Below are 17,406 nucleotides of genomic sequence, written 5' to 3' on the forward strand. Positions count from 1 at the left end.
TCTCTTTAACGTGTGGTTCACATCGAGTCTGACTGCCAGTGCACGAGTCGGCACGTGGCGGCCTCCAACGGCGGCCGCCGTAACTGTGCAGTTCACGATGCTCAAATTAGCGAAGGTTGAGGGACTTTGGGTATAATCACGGTCATTTGAGTTTACGACATCAATTGTTGAGAGATGAGGCAAACGATTTTCAGCTGCAGTTAGAAAATTGTAAATTCAAAGCCACGGGCCGCACTACCTATAATGATTCGCTGGCTTGTTCTCATGAGCCTCGACTACCGATAGCAGCGTCCTCTGACCATGCTGAATAAGTGTTGCGGGGCTCCTTCAAGGTGGCTTGTGCGCAAGAAGAGTTAAAAACGAAATCTCGGTGGATTCTTACATCGCCTTATAGGGGCTAAATGAAAGTTATAGCTTACCCATACTTTATCTATAAAACGTTCTCTTTTCAGGTTCTGTTACTGCTTAGAACAAAACTTGTTTCACTCTGTTAGTGTATATGGTAGGTTCATTCTAAAAGAGGTCATTGTTCGTGACTAAATTGAAATATTGGCTTAATACCTAACCTGACGTTAGCTTGGCAAGACTTCGAGGTTTCTTGAACAAACAAGAAACGCAGACTTTGATTGAGCCTTTCCTGCAAAAGATCATTGCAAGGCATTAGGATCCTTGTATTGTTTCACCTATGGCACCATTTTTGATCAATTGAACTTTCACTTCACTGACATGACTTTATTAATCATACACGTTTTATGCACTCTTGGTGGAGATTATTTCAGACACTGATCAACCCATATTATACACTTTCATTGATCTCTGACTAACCATTTTACTGGCGCTCAGTGGCACTAACTGTCGGTAGCCCCACTAACCACACTATGTCATGAACAAATTGAGCAGTGTCTGTGCGCAAACAATTGCCGGCAATGAATTGGTAGGGTGTGGCCCGAAAATGCTCCCGTTTCATAATTAAATGCTAAGGCTTAAGTCGGCTCGTAGCGACCTCCATGTTTGGTGCGGCTTCAATATTGAGGAATAAATTCCGCTTCAGCTAACTCTCTTTAATACTCCTTGATTATGGCGCATACTAAAGAACTGCTGAAGATCTTGAACTTGGCAAATCTGAGTGACCGTCTGTAGATTCCATCTTCTCCCCCAAGTGGGCTCGCGATTCTGTGTATATTTCTTCACTCTCTTTTTCTGTGTATTTCCCCTCTTTTATGCCTTTCCCCAGTGTAGGGTGGCAAACCGGACGCGCGTCTAGTTAACCTCCCGGTCTTTTCTTGCATCTCGCCCTTAATTACCGTCCCTTTTCGTGCGCTTCTTTGCCGAAGCACTGCATTCTACACTCGTCGCTGGAACGGAAGTTGTTGCGGTTCCCGCCACAACCGGAGTACACGAAAGGTCGGCACGAATGCGTCTTTGCTTGGTAGTAGTAGCGGATCACCCTGGAATGACATGGTCCAGGACCGGGCCTGAGTCGGCACACTCTTGCGGTGATCACTGGGAAGAAAGGAAAGCCAGTTGTATGCTAAGCAGGTAACCGCAACGAGGAAAGTCAGTTTTATACTTTACAGGTAACCATTACGACTAATGTCAGTTCTATTGCAAAAGAGTGGATACTTCGGCTAGTTGGTCAAAGTCAGTTGTATTCTGAACGGGGAACCATTATGACAAAATTCAGTTGTATACTGAATAGGTGACCATTACGACGAAAGTTTGCGCTCCACTCACAATCCCACCATCTTGGTGCACTTCTCGAAGATTCATCCCAAGACATCCTCGACCCTGGTCTCTCACGTGGCTCATTTATACCCAAACGTGTTAACGAAAAAGTGATAAATATGGCAGTACTGACACTGGAGACATATAGCGCTGTATTTAAATCAAAACCATTGTTTCGTCACCAAAATACATGCTTAAGAGAAGGGATGGTAATCGTAGAATTGAAGAAAGATCATGTATTGGGCCAGGTAAGCAACGGTAAGAAGTCAAGCTGGATCATTTTAGAATGTGGAGGCACGAAATAAAACAGCCTTTCAGAAAGAACATAATAGGAATAGGATTTTCACACACACGCACACGCGCGCACACGCGCCCACACGCACACGCACATGCACACACACATACACGCACGCGTCCACACACGCACACGCACACACACGCGCCCACACACGCGTTCACACGCGCCCACACACACGTCCACACACGCACACACACGCGCCCACACACGCGCCCACACACGCGCCCACACACGCGTCCACACACGCACACACACGCGCCCCCACACTCGCGCCCCCACACTCGCGCCCCAACACACACGCCCCCCCCCCCCCACACACAAACCTCACCTCCTGCACATTGGCGCATGCATTCGTTGCGACTTCTGAAATTGTTGTCGTTGCCTTGACATCCACCGTAGATAAAGAGGCGGCACAGCCCCCTTCTGAAGTTGTAGTAATACCGGTACAGGGTTCCGTTGCACGGCCCTCTGTCGGGCCATTCTGTGCATTGCATGTAAGTGGGATCATCGTCGTAGCTTGCAGCTCCTGCGGATGTTTTGTTTACTTGGCGACAAGTTTCTGCATGTGCTTGTAAAGTTCGCTTCATACGTACGGTCGTTGCATTTGCAAAGTTTTACATCTACGAGTCAGGGGAAGTGTGGTGTATAGATAAGTTAACTAAAGACCATAATAATGCAATTAACTTGGGATGTTCTGTAGCTGAAGCTGTAACTGAATATCACTTCGGAGCCGTAATTTTGATGTTGTAGGTTCGTATCGCACCGCTGGAAAGGGTTGTATTTTATTGCCATTAGCTGATTTCAACTTGGGCAATAATCAATGCTCTGCCATTAAAACGCAAGAAATCATCTCCGTTCTACTTTTCTTGGCTCAGTGCTTGTTAGCTACGCTATGTCTAGGAGAGATATGAGCCCGTCGATGAATTTCCCTTCTTTCGTGGAACTGAAGTTGAGGAGCACGAAAAGTTTTGTTCGATCATACTTTCAAGTCGTAGTTCTTACCATGTATAAAGGCAAGAAAAACCGTTGCCAGACAGAGAAACCACTGCATCCTTCTCTGAAATGAAAGACGTAGGTATTCTTTAGGTTGGTGTACGTAGAAGTATGAAAGAAGTGACTGTTCAATGTTAATCAGCACAGAAATTAGGCCATTTCGGCACTTAATGGATGCGGCTTCTTGGTTGCTATAGGTACTGCTGTGTTGTCGATCATGGTCGAAACCTGGGTCATAGGCTGTATTCTCTAAGAGCCCCTTGAATTGTCTTGTGCCATATATATCGAGGATGAGTCACTGCATAAGAGAACACTAACAGTCGTTGCTTTTATGGGCACACGCCCCGAAAAAATGAATTTATACTGGTAGATAACGCGTTGACTGCTTTTGCTAATTGTCAATGTCGCCATCCCATGTGGTGAATATTAGACGAGAATGAAGCCATGGTTTTATTTTTGAGATTAGTGTCATCCGAATAAATTTTTTCCTCCATTGACCTGTTGTTCTAAATCGTATTTTGGCGGGATAAGCTCGGGAGGTTTTAGCAAATACTCGCAAGTGACTGACTTCTTTAGAGCGCAATTCACCTTAGTTTTACCAATCAGTTCTTGTTAAGGCAAAAGCTCTGGGTGTCTAACGTAACAAGTGTAAGCGCCACTGGTGGCGCCAACAAGAGCGGCGCGAAAAATCATCGTACGATGACGTCACCCTTAAGCGTCGTCATGACAGCTCATCACGTGATGCCGCATGAAGTCATATCACATCGTCGTCACGTGGCATCGTTCGGTCATATTTGGGGCGATCCTGGAGGTACATCAAGGGCAGAACGCTTGAAACGCTTCCGATACCTCAGCTAGTGCAAAATGAGGCCATATCAAGATATTCAGTACAGAGACTGAGTATGCAATGAATACACTGATAATACAATGCAAAATTATAGATACAATCGCCTGAGAAGAAAGAAAACATGACTTTCGCCTTCTAGCAACCTTAAGCTAATGTACAAGGGACACACTGACTTTCAAAAATAAGCAATAAAGACTTTAGTGAACGCTTTCGAAATCTGTGACTTCGCGGTCAGTTGATGGTGAGATCTCGAAGTGGTGCCACCACCCGCATGTCTTTTCTTGCATGAACTCTCCCTAAGCAACCGCTTTCATGTGACGTGAGTGGTGACCAAAATATTATGGAAGGGTAATTTACGAGGAACGAAAAATAGCCTTTTGTTTTGGGGTCCCCTTTAAGGAACCACCTATGGTCAAAATGAACAGTAGCGTCAAAAAGTTTACACACCACACCAAGCAAGACTAAAAGACTGAATTTTCTAGCTGCCCCTGCAGTTAGCCTATAGATATGAGATTTCCGACCTCTTTTAAAACGTGCTAGTTGTACGCACTGTGCAATTCTGGTGAAGGTGGTTTAAGACTTCAGGGAAATGCAATGTTTTGTGAGACTTAGTGGTCTCTAACTTCAGATGGCTATAGTGTTTTTTATAGTGTTTTAATGCTTCAGATAGTTATGGTGCTTCTATCAAACATCGATTGTTGGGTACATGAAATGCTATTACTGATGTTGAAAAATTTTCTTTCAATTCGACATCCCTTCGCAGTCGAACTGAAATGACATGTTAGCTCTCGAGTTTCGCCGAATCGCGCACTCGAGTAACGTAGCTTTTGTAATTGAGAAAATAGTCTGAACACATGCATACACTATAGATAACACGTAAGGAAGATCCCCGATCAAACATCTGCATCTGAACGGGCATTAACATAACAAATTCCTTTAGCTCATAATTAACAATACACAAAAACGTGTGTTCTAGATGAGCTTGACTCACGATGCTGCCTCTTGGTGGGGTTGTTTTTTGCGGGCGTTGACCAGCTGTAGCAGACATTAAAAGCCTCGGCGACGGCTGGAAGAACCGAATGTACCAAAGTAACAATACGCGAAGCGGAAAACTCGAAAGATGCATGCGCAGCCCTTACAATGGGTAAACTCGGATGTCATTGCTTTGCGCAAAACAAAAGCGGAGATGTTACCTTTGCGATAGCTTTACCTGCTTCCATTTTGTTCGCCTAATTTGTCTATTACACACTGAGCTATTTTTTCGACCTCACTTTTTGATGCCGATCGTATGTCTGCTACAAAACCTACCCAATAGCACATATTCGCCTTTTGCAGGACTGGAACGAGTATTCTCGTACACCTTGTCACGTGTCCCGTGATTGTTAGATGTGGCTGTGTTTGATTAGAGAATGAGTAAAAGTCTGTGAAAGTCGAGGCAACCCATGGACTTTCAGACAGTTCATGCAAAAAGAAGAATAGAAACAGTGATATCTAGATTCCCCCCTCCCCTCTCTAATATAAATACCGTCAAAACTTGTTATTTCGTATTACAAGGTACCGGAAAGAATGTCCGAATCAACGGAATGCCAAACTATTGAAAATATTGAGAGAACATTAAGTAATTGTGTTGTACACTAATTCATCTACAATGGCTCGCGGTTGTGAAGGAACTTGTGTCACCTGTGTTCAGACTCTAAACAAAACTGCTGAGCAACGCACCTGCTGGTGAATGAACCTATAGCTCGACAGCGCATAATCGTGGATGGCGAATTCGCATACTGAAAGCGAGCGGCGAAAACGAGACCACAGCTTGTCGAAGATTTTAACCCAGTCACTATCGACGTGGGCATAAATACCACCCAAGAAGTGCGCACATTGAATTCACAGCCGCTGAAGGCTTGTCACAGCCGCTGTCAAAGCCGCTGAAGGCTTGGTCACCGACTAATCGTCACAGCCGCTGTCACAGTTGCCGAAGGCTTTGTCACCCACAAATCGATTGTTGGGATCATTTGGATGGCGCGAATATGCCTCTCCGAAAGCGCGTGGATGATTCTGTCGCTCGCCAACACCATCTTTGCGCCTTTGCGCGGCACACCTGTGGCGCTGCATGCCCAGCGCGCTTTGAGGATCGTCCGAATCAGGCTACCGCGGCCAAACGTGACCGAATCGACGAGATTTCGGTGCCGTTCAACAATAATCAACTTGCCCGTGCCCGAGAATATGTCCGAATATGCCCCGGTTGACCAAATTCATTGGTCTAGAATTAGCGATCACTTACTGAAAATGTAATTACGCAGTTTTGGGAGCCCAAACGAAGATGTGATTACGAGCCTCTTCGTAAAGCTTACTCCGACTGATTTTGCCCTACTGGGCTCTTTTTACCACGCACCTAAACTTAAGCAGGCGGAAGTTCTATCATTTCCTCTCGTATTGGGGATCTTGTCGAGTACCCCAAGCGACATACATTCGTAAGCCATTCAGACATTCAGCTCGGTTGAATCATAATGAAACCATACGCCAAAAACCCTGTCATAATAACACTTTCAAATATTCTTTATTTCCACACACGATTTCCCATTGGAATGCACAGCCTGCTGATGTTGTAAACGGCTCAACTGTCGATGAAGGCATTAGCAGCGTTCAGAATTTAGATTTAAAATGGTAAAATAATTGGTGTCATTAGTATTCCATAAGCTACCCCTTCAACATGCACAGTTATTATAATTCTGTTTGCTGTTTGTATGTACCTTGTTTACTGCATAATGTTGATATTTCTTGTCGTTTGCATGTGCTAATACTTATTGCTCTGTATAGATGGCATTGCTATGTATATATGTTTTCTTTTTTTTTTTCCAACCCACTCCTGCATGGGCCCGAGAAGGGCCTGCAGTGAATTGAGCCTTCAGAGCATCTTGTGTCCTTTTCTTTGTTATCGAAAGTGCTGTCATAAGCGTCGGCGTTTTTACAGAAACCAGGTTGCTCATAGCTTCTGCTGGCATCTCTGACGTAATCAAGAGGCGAATAGCACGTGCCACGTAGGCGAAGAAACAATCTGCGCTCAGTGAGGAAAGACTGCCCTTCAGGGATTACACATGATCTTTTCACGGTAGCGTGCAGCATCCTCGAGTTCCTGGTCAACTGCCTCGTCTTCAGTTACTTTGACGATGTACTTGTGCAATTGGCAGAGCTGAGCTTCTCTGATGATCAAAACAGTGACTGGCCTGTTCACCTCGCGTGCTTCGGTGTCTGAGTCTCACATTAGTCCTGTCAGGAACTTTTTGTTCCGTGAGACGCTGGTCCTGACAGTCTCACGCTCCTTCCAAGGACGTTCGGCTAACGACGTTGTTGTCGCGGAATGACCACTCCCGGAATTCAGCACCAAATATTAAAAGCAAGGAACCATGATCGTAGAGCTGGACACGTCTTTACTGAATCAACGGTTAGCTCCAAATCCTGCTTCCTTCTTCTCTTTCTCTACGTCTGTCGCACCTTCCCTCAAGCCCCTGCCCCACTTCATGAATAAATAAATGTCATGGCTATGGGTAGAACCCGTGTCATGCAGTACATCAGGGTGACTCGTCACCTGCTAAGTGACCAGAGCTCCTGTACCTGTCTCATTGCTTAGCAGTTTCACCTACACATGTTTTTATTTTATTTCGAACAATATCTGTTTCGTTTTTCTGCAATGCAATTATAGATTACGATGAACTGACAAAGGAAAATACCTATATTTTCCGCTAGGGAACATGAGACACACGTTCAATGGAGGGAAATAACTGCTTGTAGCTTCTTTGTATGTGTTTAGAAAAAGTTTATTTACGCTATGTACAAAAAATTGGCAGCATGTCCACGAAGTGAATGATGATGAGTGGGGCGAAGCATTCGTCCGTCCATTCGTTCTTGCTTCCGTCCGTCCATGCGTCCATCTGTGTGACAGTCCCTGCGTCCATCCGCCCGTCCGTGCGTGCGTATGTTCGTGCTTCTGTCCCTGCGTTCGTCCATGCATCCGCCCCGGCGTCCGTTCATGCGTCCATCCATACATCTGTTTGTGTGTCCGTTCGTCCATCTATTCAACATTCCAAGTACCACTATCTCGCATCTTTTGATCATATAATCCCCATATAGAAGCACCGCCATTCAGTGGACATTCCAAGGACTAAACGAGAGGTGGCACACGCACACTTTCTTACGGCTTGCGCTTCGGGTCCACTTCCCACCTTTAACCACCTCGAGTTCATGGTATATACTAGTTCACTGTATTCATGGCACTGCGGCCCAACGCTCGCTAAACCTTTCTAAAATCAAGGAGGTTATGCCCAGCGAGTATAACGTAGCAACCCTTTCTTGTCAGATAGTGTTCAATGTACATGCCAATGGCTGCTAAGGGGGAATGAGAGACAGGAGAATTCGGCTTTTAGTTAACGCGCACGCTGAGAATCTTTTTTTATTGTTCAACAACGCACAAGAAAAATCTCCCACCGGCACCACCTTGGAAGTCAAAATGTAACACTGGTTACACACTACGACTACGACTGCGAGGGACGAACGGGTGCCGCTATAAGGAGATTCGCTGCTAAAAACAAAGGTTTCATAACATTCCAGTAATAGGGCACATACACTATGGCACATGTATGTACCACAATAAACATCACTCCGTTGCAAGGAAAACATTATGGCATAGCCTCTAGAATGAAACTACATTTTAACACACTTCAAGAGACTCGAGGAAGAGGTAAGCTAAAGGTAAAATAGGCTCAAGTGAAATAGCCATGTTGTGACTTGTCCCAGGAGCAAGATAAAACGGTAGCCGTTGAAATTAACTTTGAGCCCTGTTATTTGCAGTGCGGCTTATGCGAATGGGAACATTTCTCTTGTTTAGCATGTTTTGAAGAATGCAGGGGGTGCTAAGAATCTCTGGATCCGGACAGGCCGCCATTGGAACCTGAACTTGGCAAAGAGGTGTGCGGGTCTAAATTGGCAGCTGCAAGCACAGGACCAAGTTGTCTGGTGGAACAAGGGAGAGGCCTTTGTCATGCAGTGGACGTAGTCAGGCTGATGATGCTGATGATGCTGATGCTGATGATGGTGATGATGATGATGGTGAATGCAGTATTTTTTGCTGCACTTGCGCACTTAGCACGCAACTGCTCATGAATTGAGCCCTGCAGGTCAAGCTCTCACAAACCTTCTATATGGCGCAGCACTCTGCTGCAAAGCGAAGAACTTCACTTTTTCCAAGTACAGCAATGCTGCTTTTGCTGAAATTCTGGCTGCTGATGCTGGTGACCTCAGATAAATGGCGCTCACCCACATAGGGGGATGGACCAAGAACCGGGCGGCATGATACTTAAATGAATTTAAAATATAAATTAAAGCAAATCTGAAAGACTAGTTTAGAGATAAAACTGCCAATAAACACAAATGGTTGCTGAGCAAGCGGCCAAACCATCTCTTGTTCCTGACGGACATAGCTACGAATTATAAACTAAAGGTCTGAAAAGGATAGGGTTCACTGGCACGGTAATCTTTTGGTTGCATTGATGTAGTCAAACACAGTGAAGCATATATTCATGTGGTAGTAAGCCAATTAAGTGCCGCCAAGTGGTAAAAGTGCTGGTACATTTACTTATATTCCTAACTTATGTGATGGGGCTTCTGTACAAGAGTTATTTGTTCCTTCTCCTCTTTTTCCTTGGGTAGGTCTCTCGCTACAATTTCTTCCGTGGAGAGGGGGGTGCATGTCTCCATGCGTATCAGAAGGGACATAACAACTCAATATTCAAAGCGCTGTCTGAGCCCAGCATTTCAGACAATTTCTCATCGATGTGACATGAGGAAAATTGGATGGTATTGCAAAATACGTTTGTACAAATCAAATGCGCTCTGCACGAATGGCGTAAAACAGAAATGCCCTTGCATCGTTTCCGATGGTGTTTCAGAGGGGGATATTAAAAAGTTCGTTCTACTTAATAGTTTATTTCACCGACGTTCGTTCTATTATTGTCTCATTTTAGTGTAATTATATTGCAAAAAATTAAACAAAAGTGCCGTATTTTTGGCAGAGTAATAAAAAAACTGAGTCGCCCACCTCAAGATAATCAGTGTCATCTATTAGGAAAGGTGGCATATTGATAAAATACGGCGAGGCTGCTTCATGCGAAGTACTCAGATATATGGACATAGTGGTTTCATATAAATGAACCATGGTAGCCCCCTTTGTATGCTTTGCAAGTGAGAGTGATTTGTCAGTGACTTCAGTGAATTTTTTTTTCATTGTTAACAAAACGTCCGTGATATAAATTGTAAGAATACAGTTCAATGCTGCAGTTGACGTCAACAGGTTGGACATTATGGCTTGTTCGAAGCAACACATATGCGAGAAAAGGTGATAAATCATCTTTGCAATCAGTCACGGCGTGTAAAGAGATTCTGTTGTCCAAAATATTTACACGAAATATTATTTCAGACAACGTTTACAGAGGAGCGACAAAACGAGCAAACTTACGCGCAATTGGGCTCGAAATCCGCGTAGGCACAAGTCGAGAATAGCGCGAACGTCTCGTAGCTCACATTGTGTCACATGATTGGCTCACTCTCCTGTCCAGTTGTGGTCAATTTCCAAACAAGGAGACCCGACCGCGCTCACCGTCATTGCTCGCGCAAAAAAACAAAGGCATAGGGACTTATATAGTTTTATTATTCTATCTATTTTTTTCGTCCAGCGTGAGCAACCGACGGAGTTTGTTTTTCCCGAGGATGCTGCCTGTCAGCACCTGTCTTTATCTGTAGCACCTGTCTTATTTCCAAGGTCGGCGTGCAGGCTTCTTACGCATTGTGAGATCTTAACCTGGCCGACGTCTTTTTTTATTTTTTTTGTGTCTCATTCTGGCGGCCGCTGACGTCCAGAGTCGTTTTCTTTGCAAGTTGAATGGAACCGTCTTGAACGCCTGCTTATTGTTCGAAATGACCAAAAAAACGAAACATACTGTGCTTTTATGACGCGCTCGATCACAACAGCATTGCGTTTTTCTTCGATTTTCAAGGAACCTGGAAACTCTTGCTCGTACGTTTTTACCCCATAACATGCTAAAAAGGCTTACAAGGTGGCGCTTTAGCCGAGTGAGTTGTACGTAAGCCTTAAGCACTTATGATAATCCTTCCGGTGCTGAGTTTGTCCAGTGGGATGGTGTTGATTTTCTTTTAAATATGTATATGCTATGGTGTCACCATACCAGCCTGTTAGAAAAGGTACAGCATCCAATCACTATCATCATCGCCAACGTCATTGTCATGGTCTAGCTTGAAGCGAAGCTTAAGGGTTCCCCGATTTTCGTGTCTTGTATATCGACATTATGTAGTTCACCAGGGAACCATGGCGGTTTTTTTTTTTTTGCGTAGAAATAAGTGGACCCAAACGAAAACTCGCTTTCGGACTAATAATACTGTTCGAAAGGTTGTATCAGACTGCGTTACTGGCAAATTGGATCACACTCACTTTGAGCGTGCAGCGTGAGCTGAAATAATTGTTCAACGTGTTGAAAGAACAATGTGGCGAAATCAAACAATAGTTTTGTCAGTATTCGTACATTAATCTAGACTTCTGGCACATATCAAATCCGGTGGTACGAGCTCGATTCCACGTGAATTTCAGAGGATGCCACCTAATAACTATAACTTATATCTAGCTAACGATTCAATGCGCAATTCATATACATAACAATTTGCCCTAATGATTTTTAAAATAATAGCTTAGTTGTCGTAAGAAACATGTGCTAGCATACATTACCGAGGAGCGCTCAGCGCAAAGCACCTAAATATACACGATAAATGAAGACGACTGAGTGGTGAGTTTTCTAAAGAAACTGTGACTTTTTTGACTAGAGTATGATGGTGGGCGTGTTGGCAAGACGTAACTGATGACGTAGCACGGAATATATGTGAGACAGAGGACAAGAGAAGGGACAAGGCAGAGCGCTTACTTCCAAGAAAACTTTATCTCGAAGAGCGTGCATAGACATGCTCACGAAATGTGACAAACTAACAAAAGAGAATAAAAAAACACACAATTGCCGTGCGCGTAAACCTTACGATCTCAGGACGGACAAAATCTTTTTTCACTCAAACCGAGGGAGGGCGTGCTGACGCAGTTCAGCCATATTCTACAAATCCTCTCTGCTTCGATAATCCCCCTTGTCGTTATTTCTGTTCTTGTCAACAATCACGGTACTAAGGGAAAGTGGTCTGCAACCACACATGCTGCAATGTAGTGCCGAAAGATCATCGCAACCATTTCTGACGTTACAAGCGTGTTCACGGAGCCGGTCATTAAAATTAAAACAGAGGCCAGTTTGTCCTTTCTTTAATCAGCATTTACCCTAACGCGAAAATGGCGGGGAGTGAACCTTGCCGTGTGCGTGCCTGACCCTTTCTTTCTTTCTTTCTTTCTTTCTTTCTTTCTTTCTTTCTTTCTTTCTTTCTTTCTTTCTTTCTTTCTTTCTTTCTTTCTTTCTTTCTTTCTTCCTTTTGTTTGTTAGTCTATTTGCTTGTTTTTTTCTCTTTCTTTAGCAGTGCGGCATTGGATTGGATTGGATTGGATAAACTTTTATTTGGTCCTCCAAAACACAGATCACTGTGTTGCGGGGAGCTCCCACGTGGGGACTGAGATGCCAAGCTCCTCAGCCGCCTTGCGGGCTTGGTGGACAGCCCAGAGCTGATCTGCCAAGGACGAGCTGCGGATATCCGCCTCTCATCTGGCAAAGGTGATGTTCGATAAATGAGCGAATTCGGTGCACTGCCAGAGCATGTGTTCTAATGAAGCTATTTCCCCACAATGTGGACAAAGATTACTTGGGTATAGGTCAGGGTACATGATGTGTAACATTTTCAAAGTAGGGTACATCCGCGTTTGCGAAAACCATAATGTAAGTGCTTGGGGCCGGGTTAGATTTTTGTGAGGTGGATGGAAAATTCTTCTAGACAGGTAGAAATGTTTAGTGAGCTCGTTATATGTTGTAAGAATTTCCCGGTTATCCCCTTCACCGGTAGAACGCATCCCCGGGGAGGTGCGGTTGGAGAGTTCTCGCGCCGCCTCGTGTGCTGCTTCGTTGAGATTGGGAGGGGAATCGTTGATTTGCCCAAGGTGAGCTGGGAACCAACTCAGAAGATGATGCGTTATGTTCTTGCCTTGCAGTATTCACAGCGTTTGTTCAGAGACCGTCCCCTTGGCGAACGCCCGTAGTGCTGCCATGGAATCACTGTAGACGACTTCAATGTTATTCATCTTGAGTGCTAAGGCGATAGCCACCTGTTCCGCAATGATTGGGTCTTTCGTCCTGACTGTCGCTGAGTTGACGACATGGCCAGCCCCATCGACCACCACTGCCACAAACGCTTTCCCATAGGCGTAGAAAGCCGCGTCAACAAATACGACCCCTCGTTCCTCGTTTGAGACTTGACGAAGTATAGTCCTGGCCCTCGCTACTCTTCTTCCGACGTTGTGTTCTGGATGCATGTTTCTCGGTATAGGAGATACCGTGATAGTCTCCCTGATGTTGTCAGGGATATCATTGTAATTGCGTCTGATTGTTATTGGGTGTTGGCCCAGCTCCTGCAGGATCATTCGCCCCGACCTTGTGGTAGATAACCTTGCAAACTGTGCTCTCTCTTGGGCTTCTGCTATTTCTTCGAGCGTGTTGTGTATGCCAAGCTCAAGCAGACGCTCGGTGCTGGTATGTATGGGTAGGCCCAGGACCTTCTTGATAACTTTCCTGAGGAGCACATTCAGTGTCTCGGACTCTGCTCTTGACCAGTTGTGCATTGCTGCCTCGTACGTGAAGCAACTTAGAACAAACGCATGCATCAACCTGATGAGGTTGTCTTCCTTGATCCCATTTCTTTTGTTGGCCACTCTGCGTATGAGGTGCACCGCACTGTCTGTTTTCCAAGTTAACTTGGCTATAGATTTGCTGTTGGCGCCGGTAGACTCTATCAGCATGCCCAGGGCTTTGATGGAGTCGACCCTCTGGATGGCATCCAGAGGGTCGACTGATTTGTACGGAGGTGGATGTCTATCTGGTTTAACGGCTTCTATCCCCTGGGCTTCGGTCCCCGGCGTGCAGTCCGATACAGTAAAAGTTCTGACTTACTCGAGGAGCACTTGAGCCCGGAAGGAAGTACTCTTCTACGGTGTCAATCGCCTCTTGCAGAGCGCTCTAAATCTGCCCCTCGCTTCCACCTGTGCACCAGATGGTAGTGTCATCTGCGTAGAGGCTGTGCTTCAATCTTTCAATGCTCGGTAATTTCTTTAACAGTCCAATCATGGCAATGTTGAACAGCACTGGTGAAATCACTGCCCCTTGCGGCGTGCCCCTTGCCTCTAGTTCGATTGCTGCTGTCTCGATATCTGCAACCTTCATCACGGCTTTGCGATCTGTAAGAAAGGACCATACGTAGTCATAGAAGGCTTTCCTTAGACCAAGTTTGGAAATTGCTTCGAGTATGAATGAGTGGTAGATGTTGTCAAACGCTTTTTCTAGATCTAGGCACAGAATGGCTCTCACGTCTCTGGTTTCATTGTCGATGACCTGGTGTTTGATAAACTCCAATGCAACTTGTGTGGATAGCCCTGCCCTGAATCCAACCATATTGTGTGTATATATGTCGTTATCTTCCAAGTACTTGTTTATCCTGTGCAGTATGGCATGTTCTGCAACCTTGCCGATACATGATGTCAAGGATATTGGCCTCAAGTTGTCCAAGTTAGGGGGCTTACCTGGCTTAGGAATGAGGATCGCGCTGGCCAGCTTCCACTGCTCTGGCACCCTGCCTTCTTTCTATGCTGCATTGATCATATCCTTCAGGGTTTCAATTGAATCGTCATCAAGGTTACGAAGGACCTTGTTTGATATACCGTCCGGGCCAGGGGCCGACCTGCCTCTGAGATCATGCAAGGCTCTTCTGATCTCCTCGATGTTAAAGTCGCCCTCAAGATCTGGATTGGGCCTGCCCTGGTACTGTCTACTTAGTGGTGCCAATCCTCTTTTGATTGGGAGGTACTTATGCACGAGCCGCTGCAGAACTTGCTGTTCTGTAGTGCACCCTATCTCTTTATGCAAAATTCGAGCGAAAACATGCTTTTGATTTGTTTTGGTGGTGTTTTCGTTGAGGAGATGCTTTAACATATTCCATGTCTTGCCATTGCGCATCTGACCATCGACAGAGTTGCAGATTTCGTCCCATTGCTGCCTCGATAGTGCGCGACATTGTTCCTCGACTGATCTGTTTACCTCAGCTATCTTCTTCCTCAGTCTTCGGTTCAGGCGCTGACCCTTCCAACGGTTCAGTAGTGCTTGCTTTGCCTCAAGAAGATGAGCGAGCCGGCTATCCATTCTTTCAACCGGAAAATCTGTGGTAATGGTGGAGGAGACGGATTTGATGTCATCTTTAATCTGTTTGACCCACTGCTCCAAGCCTTGTCTGTGGCCATCTTGTTCCCTTTCCATCCTTATCTTCCTGAACTTATCCCAGTCTGTGAAGTGAAATTCTCTCTGCTTTTTACGCTCCACAGAGAAGGTAGTGGCAAGAATGCAGTGGTCACTCCCTAGGTCTACAGCAAGGTTCATCCACTGGGCCTTCTTGATGTTCCTTACAAATGTAAGGTCCGGGGTAGAATCCCTGCAGCAAGATGTACCAAGCCTTGTTGGGAGGCTGGGGTCTGTGAATAGGGTGAGGTCAAGTTCACTGGCACTTTGCCAAAGTCGATTTCCTTTCCCAGTGTTGTACTTGTAACCCCATGTATGATGATGGGTGTTGAAATCACCTGATATGACGAGTGGACATTCCCCGGCGATATTAACAGCTTTCTTTAGAACCGTCTTGAACCCTTGCTTTTGTTCCTTTGGACTGCTGTATATATTAAGAATGAAAATGCTCTGACGTTTGCTGGTACCTGGCACGATCTCTACCATAACGTGTTCCAACCGGCCTGCTTCTATCTTGAGGTCGTGGGTTACGTGCGTTAGTTTGTTGCATACGAAGGTGCAGACTCCCCTCCCTTCAGTATCCCCTATTACAGGCCGGAATCCACGCAACGTTGCTTGTGGTGAAAGGGTCTCTTGTAATAATATAATATGAGGCTTTTCTTGGCTGCTCCTGATATACTGCTGTAGGGTTGCCTTCTTTTTAAGGTAACCTCTACAGTTCCATTGCCAGATACGAAATGCTTCACGTAGCGCTGCCATCATGGTTATTACATGGGCGGCCAGAGCCTGATGCTGCACCTGTCGACAGGTTTGGTACCACTAGTATTGGTGGCCGAAGGGGTGAGTTTGGTGCATGAGGAGGCCTTGCTGTGTTGTGCAGATATGCTTCGACCTTTGTAATGCGCAGTCATATGCTCTTCCAGTGCCGCCACGCTTGATTGTAGCCTGCCCATCTGCTCGCTAAAATTATCTACTACTTTGCTGAGCGTGTCAAAGACCTCTTTCATATCTGACATGGTCGTTTGGTTGGCTTCCACGTGTTCTACCATGACTGCCCTCTTTTTTGTGGTTCTCGAGTCCCCCACGTTTTCAGCCACAGGGACATCAACTGGCTGAGGCATTGGCTGTGAAGACTGCGCGCTGGTTAGCTTAGTGAGAAGAATTTTTATTTCCTTTAACTCAGCTGATAACCTCTCATTCGATTTTGTAAGTCTCGCGTTTTCTTGCTCTAGCTGTGCAATTCTATCATGCTCTGGCAGCTTACCTGTCATCACCTCTGCCGTGCCGTTGCGCACTCGCTCAGCCCAGCTGCCTTTCAATGTAACCGCAGGCGACCTCCCTGGGTGTGAAGCCGATATCTCGAACTGAACGCCAGGCAGCTGGCCATTCGGGTGCCGACCTGGCTGATCCCCACCCTGATGGTGACCTTGAGAGCTCGAGCGCCCCCGTGATTGGGAGCGGGCCTTGGGTCTAGAACCTCTTCTGGAACGCGACCTCCACCTGGAGTGGGGCCGCCTTTCCTGTTCTTGTGTAGTCTGGATGCTCTGGGTCCCGTAGGCTGGAGTAAGCTGCTTGTCGTTGATGTCTGGACTCGATGTGATTGATGCATCCCGGGCTTCTGCGGCTGCTCGCGATCTTTCCCAACGTCTGCGTCTGACGACGTATGGCACTAAGAACCTGTTTTTGCACTCCTTGTCTGCCATGGGATGGTGAATGTCGCACAGCCTGCATCTTGGATTGCACTGGTGCAGGCTATCTGGGTTCTTGATCTCGCAGCCTCTGCAGATGGTTTCAGCTGGGTTCAGACAGACGTCAGACCGATGTCCCAGCTTTCCACAGACGTAAAAAATATTGATGTTCTTGCGGTAAAGGGAGCACTGCAAAAGTGAATGTCCATATCTCACGAATCTGGGCACCTTGTGTCCTTCGAACGCTATGATGATTGTCCTGGTGTCCTTGATTCTCTTGGCCTGCAGCGTGAGCGGGTTGTTCGCGTTCACAATCTTTCGGGCCAAAATGTCCTTAGTATCGCTTACGGGGAACCCGCGAATCACTCCTTTACA

The 17,406-nt window shown here is 45.8% G+C and overlaps 1 protein-coding gene across 2 annotated transcripts; it reads right to left on the minus strand.

Annotated features, from left to right (window-relative positions):
• Positions 1–717: 717 nt before the first annotated feature.
• Positions 718–10,520, minus strand: LOC119166747 (BPTI/Kunitz domain-containing protein). 2 transcript variants are annotated; one of them, XM_037418075.2, is made up of 5 exons: positions 10,369–10,519; positions 4,855–4,929; positions 3,026–3,080; positions 2,352–2,549; positions 718–1,503 (listed from the first exon to the last, which is right to left on the minus strand). In XM_037418075.2, the coding sequence occupies exons 2-5, from the start codon at positions 4,909–4,911 to the stop codon at positions 1,301–1,303; spliced, it is 513 nt and encodes a 170-aa protein (XP_037273972.1). In that variant the 5' UTR covers positions 4,912–4,929; positions 10,369–10,519; the 3' UTR covers positions 718–1,300. The 2 variants fall into 2 exon arrangements, with proteins under 2 accessions (XP_037273972.1, XP_075723455.1); XM_075867340.1 differs by lacking the exon at positions 4,855–4,929 and having other exon boundaries at positions 10,369–10,520.
• Positions 10,521–17,406: the final 6,886 nt, after the last annotated feature.

The sequence above is a fragment of the Rhipicephalus microplus genome, chromosome 6, assembly GCF_043290135.1.
Source record: "Rhipicephalus microplus isolate Deutch F79 chromosome 6, USDA_Rmic, whole genome shotgun sequence".
In the NCBI taxonomy this organism is placed as follows: Eukaryota; Metazoa; Arthropoda; class Arachnida; order Ixodida; family Ixodidae; genus Rhipicephalus; species Rhipicephalus microplus.